The 12,272-nt window shown below is 52.6% G+C and overlaps 1 protein-coding gene across 1 annotated transcript; it reads right to left on the bottom strand.

Annotated features, from left to right (window-relative positions):
- Positions 1-2,749: 2,749 nt before the first annotated feature.
- On the bottom strand, positions 2,750-4,923 carry LOC131901361 (zinc finger protein 580). Its single transcript, XM_059252539.1, has 2 exons — positions 4,797-4,923; positions 2,750-3,688 (listed from the first exon to the last, which is right to left on the bottom strand). The coding sequence occupies exon 2, from the start codon at positions 3,674-3,676 to the stop codon at positions 3,158-3,160; it is 519 nt and encodes a 172-aa protein (XP_059108522.1). The 5' UTR covers positions 3,677-3,688; positions 4,797-4,923; the 3' UTR covers positions 2,750-3,157.
- Between the last annotated feature and the right edge of the window lie 7,349 nt (positions 4,924-12,272).

Raw genomic sequence — 12,272 nt, 5'->3', positions numbered from 1 at the left:
GCAGCCATAACCCCCAACCCCATCCACGAAAAGGTTTAAAGGAGTAAGAGGACCAGATGTGAGAATGGGTTGTGTGGTGGCTATATCTCCACCAAGGGTGGGTCAGGAATGGCCGCCTGTAGAACAGCTACACTCCAGTCCCTGCTGCCTCATTCCTCCCTAGCCTCAGCTTACTCACCTGTTAAGTGGGAAGTTACTCTCTAGGGCCTTTACGAGGATGCAGTGGTGTGACACACCAAAGGCTCAGCCCAGAGAGGGGACCACTCTTGGGGCTTAGGATCCAAGCGCTATTGGTATTATTTGAAGTCAGGCGGTGGAGTAGAACTAGCACAGCCTTAAGACACTCCTACTCGCCCCTCCGCCCCGAAAGGAGTCATGTAAAGAGGCTAATTGTATCTGGCACAAAACCGGCATGAAAGGGGACGGAGAAGACATGTTTATTAGGCCTGCAGCAAGGTTCTACTTGCCTCTCCGTTTCACAAGCAACACCCTCTCTATGGTTATGAAGCCTTCCTAATGGAGGCATGGCTTTAACCTTGCAGAGGGAGGCTGAACGTGTCAACCAAGAGACAAGCAGCTCCCTCTCGCGCTTCACTTTAGAAAGCAGCTGCAGCCTGGGTCAGCAAGTCCAGGGGGAGCCACCTGCCCTAGATCAGGGTTTCAAACCACAGAGAACTGTATATAGGAAGGTGAACTCTAGATTTAAAATATAAGTGTGTCCTGTGCACACTAAAGGTAACTACCGTTAAAATTGTTCCCCATACCTTTGGTGTGCTTATGTTCTGGGCTGCTCTTTTTTTTTTTTTTAAGTCTATTAATGTGGATTGTAATTTAAGTGGGGGAGGGGTGGCGTTTCATATTTCCAAAGGTGCTGGGAATGTACCCCTGTCTGTAGGGTGCCTAGCATGCAAAAAGCCCTGAGTTCCAGTACCCAGGAGGTGGAGGCAAGGTCATAAGTCTACTGGTACCCTGAGCTACATTACAACCTTGTATCAATAAATAAATAGATGGCAGGTTTGGAGGAACCGAAGTAGGCCTAACTCCAGAGGAGAAAGGCAAACTTTCCCATCCCCCAGCCAAGGTCTTTGTACCAGGTGGTGAGTGTAAACTAAGATAGCTCAAGCAGTGATTGAGAGTGGGGTGTTTATTGGGTGTCTAGTCTAGGGCCCTGCCTCCAGTGTCAAAATAGAGGAGACTTTTGACAGCCCACCAAAACTTCTGAGGCAAGAGTTTTCCCAAACAACATTGTCCTCCATTCCTCCGGTCAGGACTCCAGAATAATATCCCAAGTGTTCAAGATGCAGGGCTGTTCTCTTTGAGGGCTCATTCCCATCATAGCTCCAAAGCACTATGATGCACTAACAGCTCAAAGACTCTTCCAGGCAAGGCTCGCGTCAAAGAGGTTGGTCTGGGTTTGTGTCCAGGACCCTGAAAGCCAGCCTGCAACTCAGGCCAATGTCTGATTCAGGAGACCCAGGATCCCTGGGGTCCCCAGGAACAGTTCATGGATGCTTCCACCGCGTGTGCTTCTGTGATGTGTTCTGCTTGGTAAAGCAGCAAGGGCAATGCGGGCACTGGAACGGGCATTCACGGATGTGCTGGGCCAACTCACCCTCATCCCGGAAGCAGGGAGGGCACCTGCCCTATGAATGGAGTGGTGCTGCTCAAGGTGACTGGCCCGCTTGAATGCCTTCCCGCAGGTGTCGCATTTGAAGGGCTTCACCTCGGAGTAGGTGATGCTGTGTCGCTGAAGGTAAGACATGGACTGGAAGACCCTAAAGCACACCGGCAGCTGTAGCACTTTTTCTGAACCGAAGTCCCATTGGCCCCGGCTTCCCTCTGTGCCTCCTCGTCCACCAGCACTAGTTAGGGGACACCCTAGTGTTAATGAGGAGATATCGCTGAGCCTTGGAGGGGATAAAGTCTGGGGACCCACCTGTCCGAGAGAGGGGGCCCTCTATGGCCTCAATAGAGGGAAGTGCACCAGCATCCATAGATGTAAATGAGGCCTGGTGGATGGGAGAGAGTATGAGAAGATCTACCGGAGAAGGGAACAAGGACTCCGTTCTTGCTGTGTGCTCTGCCCAAGGTCCTCTCTCTTCTGGGCTCCACTACCCACTACATTCACGCAGTCGCTTTCCCTCTATAAGTCAAGACCTCAGTCCCCTTCCCCCGTGTGCCCTCCTTGAGTCACTGTGCAGCCATCCTGCACATTTCGTGGCCCTCCGGGACTCTCCCGCGCTCTGACCACCACCCGGTCTAAAAGTGGGTCCATCCACTATGTCTGGGTTCTTCCATTACAGGCCCCACCCGTAGTTCTTTCTAGGTCCGCAGCCCCCGCCTTTGGAGATTTCCCAGCAAGTTTTCGAAAAGCTGCCCTTTGGGACGCGGTCCTCCCGGGCTCCGCCCCCTCTGCTGCCGCTCGGGTCTCCATCCCTCCTCCCATGCCTGGTACCCAGTGCAGCAGCCTCTCGGGTCCGGGCGGCCCGCGACAGCCCCGGGTTGCGCCCACAGCTGTAGGCGGCAGAGGGACCAGAAACCCTTGGCTACAGTCAGCACCTGGCAGTACCGGGTTTGGGAAATAGGGACTCAGAGAGACGAGGGTCCAGGAGAGGGCGGGTCGTCTGAGCATCAGAAAGTAGCTCCGGTAAGAAACGTACTTAGAACACAAGGTTCCTAGGTGTTAGCGGTCCGGACCCAATCTCCCTTCCCCCAACATTCAACCCACACGCAAGCAAAAGCCTGAGAATGAAGTGCGGAATGTTTATTGGGCAAAGAAGGAGGGGTCGTGGGCATTAGAGGGAAGTACAGAGATGATCCAGACCGCGCTGGTGCTTTTGCCATGTCTTCCACGAGGACCTCACCTCTTGGGAAGAGTAGAAAACCAAGACTCGGGAGAGGTCGCATCACTTGCAAAGGCGTACACAGCACAGCCAGACTGAAGCCCAGTTCCACCTGGCACCCAGGCCCAGAGGGGCAACAACTTTGGTCTACATCACACAGCTAGACGGGAGAAAAGACAAAATGATGTTTCTCTTTGGGGGACAGGTGGGGAAACTGAGGCCTAGGGTAAGGCAGTAACCTCAGCAGAACTGGGGATGTATGGGTGTGACGCTGTGTGGGTCAGACGTGGTGGCCCAGGAGGGCAGGGCGGAGCTCAGTGCAGGCGCACGTGCTGCGCCAGCTCGGAGGCGTCCTGGAAGCGGCGTGGACAGAGCGGGCAGGTGTGCGGTGGGCCAGCGCGCGCGCGGTGGGTGGCGCGGTGCCGCGACAGGTGGCTGGAGCGCTTGAAGGCTTTGCCGCAAGCACCACATGTAAAGGGCTTGAGGTCCGAGTGCGACACGCGGTGGCTCTGCAGCCGTAGAGGGCTGGCAAAGACACGAGCGCACTCTGGGCAGCTGTAGCCCTTGCGAGGACCCGGCTCTCCCGGGGTGGCCTCGCGCTGCGGCGGGCCCCGAGGTTCCTCCTCCAGCTGCACCGTGTACGTGTAGGGGACCCCGTTGGCGTCGATGAGCAGGTGGCGGCCCAGCCGCGGTTGTCGCGGCCCCGCCACCGAGGAAGAAGTGGAGGAGGGGCCTTCCGCCTTGGGAAAAGGGGGAGTCTTGGGGGGCGGTGGGTCCATGACCTCCGGGGAGGAGGACCGAGGGTGGGGTGGCCGCGGTGGCAGCAGCAGCATCTGGAGCGGCAGCTGGGAGCGGCGGAGGGAAGAGAAGTTAAGATCATCTCTTCCTTTCAGGAAAAAATTCCTAAAAAGGAAGGTGTTCCTATTCTCTGCCAGACTCTGTGCTACTGACCTACCTCCCTACAAAGTGAAAACTGACTCCAGTCCTCCTCTCTGGGACTCCTCCACCAGGGCTGGGCAACACCCAGCTCCACCCGACTCAGGTCAGAACCTCGGACATCCTCCGGATTCCCTCCGCCCATCCCCACCCACCGCAATCCGTCTCCAAGTCCATTCTCTCCTTTTAGCTTAGGTCCTCTCTAACCTCACATTCCAGGCCCTGGTGGCCTCCGGGATTTTTCTCCCATCTACCCTTCCCTCTTTCCCAGAGCTCTACTCAAGCTCTGGCTTAATCCTCTCCCTCAGGTCCCACAACACCCTGGGGGTGGGGGATCTCCGCCCCACTCGATGCCCTTCAGGGCCTCCCAAATCTCCACAGTTGTCGTGGCCTCAAGTTCCCTCCCTAGATACTTGCCCAGAGTCCCACTAACCCAATTCCCCACTTTCCACTCAGGGCTCTTTTATGTTATCCCCACACTCCGCACTTAGAGGTCTCGCCATTCTCTTCCCACATCGTCTCCACTTCATCCTCAACTGCCTTCCTCATATATGCGCCCCCATCTTGTCGCAATTCTTCATTAACCACCATCCCCAGCCCCCTCCCCTCCCCCGGAAAGTATCCTGACATCTTCTTTCTCTCCCCACCGCCGCCACCACCATGGAGCCTCCTCCCATTTGCAGCCAGACACCGGACCTTCTGGTTTCCCGTTCCCACACCAGCTCTCCCTAACCTTGGTCCCTCCTCTCTAGATGCAGCTGGCATCTCTTGTCTCTCTTCACCTCCCCGGCTATATGATGCATGGTCCCGCGCCTGGGGCGCTCTAGCACCTTGGTCCTCTGAACCACCCGATCCCGTTATATCCCCAGGGCCTTCCTACACCACTGGCTTCCATAAGGAGCCCTGCCTTCCCGACGCCCCTCTCCCCTAGCCTCACGGCCCCGACCCACACCCAGAGCCCTGCCGGCCTCGCGCCCAGCCCAAGCCAGGCTCCTCCCTCCATCCCGGCCCCCGTACCCGGTGCAGCAGCCTCTCGGGTCCGGGGGAGAGCGGGGCCGAGGTCCCGGACGGACCCGGGCTTGCCCTGACGAGCGCCGCGGCAGGAGCGAGCTTCCGGGTAGCTCCGGGCCGGCGGCGCCGGGGACGCGGGTCGGGGGGCGCGGGGGCGCGAGGGGCGACGGCGTCCCTGGGAAAGAGCGCCGATCAGAAACGCACGCTCCACACACGAAGGTTCCGACGCCGGAGTCGGCCCCTCTAGTGGGAGCGCGCGGTGGGGGGCGGGGGGGTGTTGGCGCGTGGCCAGCCAGAGGGACCTGCAAAAGAACAGTTCCCCGTTGCGTGCCCCCATCCTCAGAAAGAGCCGTTCCTTGGCTTTGAATGGCCAGTAAACTGAAGCTTGGTACCGTGAAGTCTCGCAAACCACCCTTAAAGAATTGGAATGTGCAGTTTGCCATCTTTCCACCCTGCCTCCCCTTTCCGCTCAGGCAAAGCCACTTAAGGTAGAGGGTTAGAGAAAGGGTGTTACTGTTGGTTGAGCAATGGAGAGGCTGAGGTCCAGGGGCCAGATGTTTGCTCTGGTGTGGCACGGGAGCAATCCTGGCATCTCCTAAACGGGGAAGCCAGTGCCCAAAGAAGACGTTGCCAGATTAGGTGAGGTATACGTGCTCCACTGAACATACGGGGAAATGAGCTGGAGAAGACCAGATGTAAGGTAAAAAGAGTCGCTTACAGTGACTCTGTGATATTGCTTGGCTCCCGGTCGCTAAAATACCTTTCCATATGAGCTGCAACGCTTACACCAGATATTGACATAAAAAAGGGAAATGCTCTTGCTGAGCATATGGGAAAAGTGAAACCTGGAGCTTTAGGTATCGAAGTGGGAACAGAGCTTGAGGTATAGCTCAGTCGGTAGCATGCTTTATCTAGCGTGCCCTTTGGGTTCAATCCTCGGGGTGTAGTAGTATCTCACTCAAGCCTTTAATCCCAGCTCTCCGGAAGTGGAAACTGGAGAATCAGAAGTTCAAGATCATCTTCAGCAACATAGCGAGTTGGAGGCCAGCCTGGGCGACATGAAACCCTGTCTCAAAACAAAGGTGGAGGTGGGGGTGGGGGGAGGGCTGTGATTCTTGCCAGTGATCAGGTGGGGAAAGTAAAGCCCAGAGGATGCCAGACACTCTAGGCACAGGCATGGGAAGGTGTATACTTCCCATTGAATACATGGGGAAGCTGAGACTCAGAGAACCAGACTTTCTACGTATTATGCAATCAAGGAAGCTGGTTTTCCGGAATGGAGAAGAGTGCAGGCAAGGGCACTGGAGCGCTTTGCCCAGTGTAGCGGCGCTCTGGGCCCTTCGCAGAGGGTCTGAGCATTCACTGTTATGCAGCCTGGACCAGTGAGGACGCGAGAAGCCATTAGAGGTGCGTCGAACGCATCTAGGGCTAAGTGCTGGAACCATGTAATAGAAGCTGAGAGGGAGCAACAGCTGGAAATAGCCGAGGGACGCCGGGCGGTGGTGGTACACGCCTTTAATCCCAGCACTCGGGAGGCAGAGCCAGGCGGATCTCTGTGAGTTGGAGGCCAGCCTGGTCTACAGAGCTAGTCCAGGACAGGCTCCAAAGCTACAGAGAAACCCTGTCTCAAAAAACAAACAAACAAAGGAAAGAGCCGAGGGAGAGGAGGGTTAGTCCAACGTCCAGCCTGAGGACCCCCTAAGGGTGGACAAGCCCCCTTGTAAAGTTGTTCAATGTTGTATAGCCAGTGTGGGTTCACGCGGGTCCGTGGAAAGAAGTCCTTCAGTCCAACATCTTTCTATTAATGGCAATGCTATAATCCCTGTGTGGTGTGACATGCTCAGAGCTTGAACTGAAGCTAGCGTTTCTGGGGCTCTGAAGTATAGAATTTTTTCATCCGTTAGATTTCCCCTGTGGAACCATTATATAAACTTTTTCTTCTTGAGACAGAATCTCAAGTAGCCTAGCCTGGCTTCAGATTTGCTATGTAGCCTAAGATAACCTTGAACTCTTTTTTTTTTTTTTTCATGTATATGAGTGCTTTACCTGCATGTATGTATATGCACCATGTGTGTGCTTGGTGCCCTTGGAGGTCAGAAGAGGGCATCGGATCTCCTAGAACTGGAGTTCAGGTGGTTGTGAGCCACTATGTGGGTGCTGTGACTGGAGCTCAGGTCCTCTACAAGAGCAAAAGAGCTCAATCCCAAGTGACTCACATGGTGGAAGGAAAGAACCAACTCCAGGAGTTGCCTGCTGACTGCCATGCACATGCACATGAGCACACATAATTGAATATTTAAAAACTAAACCAAGAAAAAGGTGGAGGCACAATATGAAATCTCAGTTAGTGAATGTGTGACTTTTGATCACTCAATCTAAAAGGCAAATATTATATTCCCCCCTGTCCCTCCAAAGATACTTGTGGATGGAGCTGAAGCAATTCCTCGCAATAGTTAAGAGCATTAGCTGCTCTAGTAAAGGACCATTCCCAGCACCCACATGGTGGCTTGCAACTGTCTGTAACTCCAGTTCCCGGGGATCCAACATCCTCTTCTGGCCCTCAGGGCACCAGGCATACACATGGTTCACAAACATACATGCAGGCAAAGCACCCATATGCTGTGGAGTAATCCTCTTGTACACTGTAAAGATTTGTTGCTCTAATTGGTTTAATAAAATGTTGTTTGGCCAGTAGCTGGGCAAGAAGTATAGGCAGGGCAACTAAACTAAGGATGACGGGAAGGAGAAGGGCAGAGTCAAGAGAGATGCCAGCCACCGAACAAGCGGGACGTGTAAAAAATGAGGTAACAAGCCATGAGCCATGTGGCAAAGCATAGATAGAAATATGGATTAATTTAAGTGTAAAGGTTAGCTAGTTTGCCGGGCAGTGATGGCGCATGCCTTTAATCCCAGCACTCGGGAGGCAGAGGCAGGCAGATCTCTGTGAGTTCGAGGCCAGCCTGATCTAAAAAGTGAGTTCCAGGACAGGCTCCAAAGCTACACAGAGAAACCCTGTCTCAAAACAAACAAAAAAAAAGTTAGCTAGTAACAAGCCTGAGCTATTGGCCAAACATTTATAATTAATATAAGACTCTGTGTGGTAATTTGGAAGCGGCTGCTAGGTATTCTGGAACTGGCAGGTGGGAGAGAACCATCTGTTTACACCCATAGACATAAAATTATTTTTAAAAAACAAAGACACAGCCGGGCGGTGGTGGCCCACGCCTTTAATCTCAGCACTCGGGAAGCAGAGCCAGGTGAATTTCTGTGAGTTCGAGGCCAGCCTGGGCTACCAAGTGAGTTCCAGGAAAGGCGCAAAGCTTCACAGAGAAACCCTGTCTCAAAAAAAACCAAAACAAAAACAAAAACAAAAACAAAGACACTACTGGATGGTATAGCATTTGCTTAGTATGCCCAAAACACTAGATTTGATTCCCCCACCCCCTCGAACCACGGGGGCAGTCCTGCCTCCTACCTTGGATACAATCATGATAAAGTCTCTGTCAGGGTGCACTGTGTAGCATGGGTCAGTTGAAGAAAGAGGGCACTTCAAGATGAAAGGTCTAGCCTCTGATGGACTGAACCCCAAACAGCCATACAAAGTCATATTTATTGATTGTTACTCAAAGTATTTCCTCATACCAAGATCCCTAATCTAATTTACGTGTCTGACTGAAGGAGAGCATCACATGCCCCCATGACTCTAGTCCTTTATTAAATGTCATTTGCAATACACAACAGACAAAAGCCTCAGGTGTGCCTGAGGCATCTTGTGACCAAAATCATAGAGTGGCTGCAGTGCTCTTTCAGCAAATCACTGTTTTCTGAAAGGATTCTTCAAGGTCAAAGTACTTCTAGAAAACAGCTGTTCATTCTTATGTCTACCCCAGATACAGTGATTCCTACAACAATCTCACCAGAAATCAGCATAAATCTAAACCCTTCGTGATAAGTAAAATTCCCCCGTAGTAAGTATCCTCTGCTGATGCAAAAAGTCAGATCAGGCCAAATTAATAAGTCCAGGTTTAATAAGCAGAGCAAAGCAACTCCCGGGTGACTCTGGGGAAGGCAAGAGAGGGAGCACAGGGCAGGTCTGGCAACTGGGTCTCAAATATCCTGTAGGCGTGGTCCTGAGCAGCCCTGGGGGAGGGGCTGGCCCTCGGCGGACTTTCTTTGGGCAGGGTCTGGAGAGGGCAGCTTCAGGGGAGATCCCCAACACTTCAGTGTCTCATTTTCCCCCCACCCCCAAAAGCCAGACAAATAGGCTTCATCTTCCATCAGATCCATGCCCTGATAGGTTCCACTGTTTGTTTGTTTGGGGGTGGGGCAGGGTTGGTGGTAGTAGTGGATTTGGTTGGGTTTAGTTTAGTTTTGGTTTTTTTGGTTTTTGGTTTTTGTTTTTTGTTTTTGTTTTTTTTTTTTGTTTTTGTTTTTGTTTTTTGTTTTTGAGACAGAATCTGACCGTCCTGGAACTCACAATGTGGACCAGGCTGGCCTCAGCTCTCAGAGATCTGCCTGCCTCTGCCTCCTGAGTGCCGAGATTAAAGGCGTGTGCCATGCTGCCTGGTCCTCCACTCTGTTTTTGAAACGGCCGTTCTGGCAGCTTCCCCCCCGGACGCCAGTGTCCGCCTTCTCCCTTGTGCTGCCGCCTCCAGTGGCCTGATACGATTCTTCAAACAACTGAATTGAATGTTACACTTGCACATCCAAAACCTTGTCAGGGATGGACAGACGGCTTAGCAGTTCAGAGCACACCACGCTCTTCCAGAGGGCCCGAGTTTGGTACCCAGAACCCACATAAGGTGGCTCGCTGACAGCAGTTCCCTCCAGGGAACTGGCCTCTGAGGGCACATGAACACAGGTCACACGCGCACGCACACACACACACACACACACACACACACACACACACGGCCACCTGTACTGCTTTAACAGTACGTAGTGCTCAGGACCCAGGACCCAGGTTCACAGTTCCCTGGTAGGCTTTGAGCCGTATAAAATACGAGTAGACTGCTTTTGGTAATGACAGCCATTTCCACAGTATTAATTCTGTCAGAACAGGAACATAGAGTGTCTGTCTGTCCATCTTCTAATCACTACTGTCCTCTTCTGTTTCTTTTTTCAATGTCTTAAAGGTTTTCATTGTAGAGGTCTTTCACCTCCTTGGGTAGGTTAACTCAGAGTCTGAGATACGTTTCTATTTTAAGCTATTGTGAATGGGCTATTTTTCCTAATTTCTTTACTGGTGAGGCCCATAGGGTCTTTTGAGTGTAGAATCATGTTGCTTGCAAGAAGGGACAATTGGCTTCTTTCCTGTTTGTATCCTCTTTCTTTCTTTCTAGCCTTGCCTCCTGATCCTCCTGTCTCCACTTCCCAAGTGCTGGGGAATACAGGTGGGAGCCAGCACCTGTGGCTGCCATCCCTGGGCCCAGAAAGGGAGTCACTTTGCTTTATAGAAAATATGTTATTGTCTGGGTTGGAGAGATGGCTCAGCTTTAAGAGCACTGATTGCTCTTCCAAAGGACTCGGGCTTAATTCCCAGAACTCACATAGTGGCTCAGAGCTCTGGTGCGGAAGGTCTGACACGTTCCTCTTGCTTCCGAGGGCACTGCACACACTCAGTGCACACACCTACATGCAAGCAAGGCAACAAACAAACAAACATACGACTTGAAGAAAGTCTTTGAATTTGTATTGTCAGCCTGTGTGTATGTGTGCACAGGTGAGTGTGTGCATGTCATCGCACACGTGTGGAAGTCAGAGGACAACTTGCAGGCGTTGCTTTTCTCCTTCCATAGTCTGTTCCAAGGATCAAATGCAGGACAGCAGGCAGTGAGCACTTCTACCTGGTAAGCCGTCTCACTGGCCTGAGTTGCTTGGCTTTATGCCACCCAGCAGGAACGCGGTTTTCCTGTCCATTACCAGGCCCTGTTGGCCGGAACATGGGACGCCAACTGCAGAGCTTCCAACAATCACCAGGACCGTAAAAACCAAGTGTGAGCCAGGGCTGATGCCGGAAGTTGTGTGTGAAGCAATGCCCTTCTGGAATGCTGGCACCCCTGAGGGGCTTCCCACTGACTGCGGCGCTGATGTTGCCTTGGGCTCCAGTGTACTGCTCTGCAGGTCCCAGGCACAGGCAACTCTTGAGGGCCTTCATATTCCACGGACAATGGAATCTCTCACCAGCTCAGGCCCAGGGATCCAGGAACAAGGGGCTCCTCCACTATATACAGCAGGAGATACCACTCCTACTAATGACACTATTTTCAAGGCGGGGGGGGGGGGAGGAGGAAGATAGAGAAGACCGAAACCACGGAGAACAGAAGAGGTGAAAGAGAGAGGGGGCATCAGCCTTGGCACCATCAGGAACAGGGCGGGCAGAAGTTTGGAATCTGGAGCTTGAAAGGAGAAGGAATTAATTAAAATTCCCTCTGCCAGGCGTCCCACGCCGCTGCCTCCCCTGACACCCCTGACACCTGTGGGTTTCCAGCGTACCCCACAGTTGGGGTCAACCATTCGATCTGGAGTCATGCTGCCGTGGCTTTGCAGTCTCCCAGGCTGACACGAGAAATCCTGGGACAGTGACTACTAATCCAGCTCCATACCAACAGCAACATAGTCACTCTTCCCGGAAGCACATGCCACTAAGTCAGCTTTGTGGAGCTTCTGAACCATGTGACTCTTGGGGGACCAGCATAGGAAGCCTGTGCTGGGTTGTGTAGCTCTGGCTGTCCTGAAACTCACTCTGTAGACCAGGCTGACCTTGAACTCACAGATCTGCCAGCCTCTGCCTTCCCAGTGCTGGGATTAAAGGTGTGCGCCACCACCTCCCAGCTACTTTTTGTTTGTTTTTGTTTTCTTTGTCAACTTGACACAAGCTAGAGTACACTGGGAAAGGGAATCACAATAGAAAAAAAATGTCTCCAGTAGACTGGTGAATAGAGATCCTAATTAGTCTAAGCAATAGTCTAGCAACCAGAGTCAGGTGTGGAGGGTGAAAGCTGAAAGACCAGAGAGCCCAGCAGCCAGCCACTAAAGACTTCTTACCTCTACGAAATCTGTCTCTACCCGCTGCTGGGATCAAAGGCATGAGCCACCACCACCTGGCTCTGTTTCTCTTTTAGGCTGGTTTAATCTCCTGTAGCCCAGGGTGGCCTTGAACTCCTAATCTTCCTGCTTCCTCCTTCCCAAGTGCTGGGATTAAAGGTGCGTGTCACTGCCGCCTGGCCTCAATGGTTAACTAGTGATTTGCTCCGTCCTCTGATCTCCAGGCAGGCTTTATTTGTCAGAACACAAACAAAATATACAAGAGATTGGCCAGGAGGCAAGTCTGTGGGACATTTTTTTTTTTTTGATTGATGACTGATGTGGGCGCACGCGGGGGGGGGGCGGCGCTCAGGCCACTGTGTGTGGTGTCACCCCTGAGCAAAAAGTCCTGGGATGTATAAAAAAGCAAACAAAGAAGCAATGGGAATCAGGGCC

Source organism: Peromyscus eremicus, unplaced genomic scaffold, assembly GCF_949786415.1.
Source record: "Peromyscus eremicus unplaced genomic scaffold, PerEre_H2_v1 PerEre#2#unplaced_72, whole genome shotgun sequence".
Classification (NCBI taxonomy): Eukaryota; Metazoa; Chordata; class Mammalia; order Rodentia; family Cricetidae; genus Peromyscus; species Peromyscus eremicus.
The sequence above is the reverse complement of the archived record's forward strand: the minus strand, read 5'-3'. Positions and strand labels throughout refer to the sequence as shown.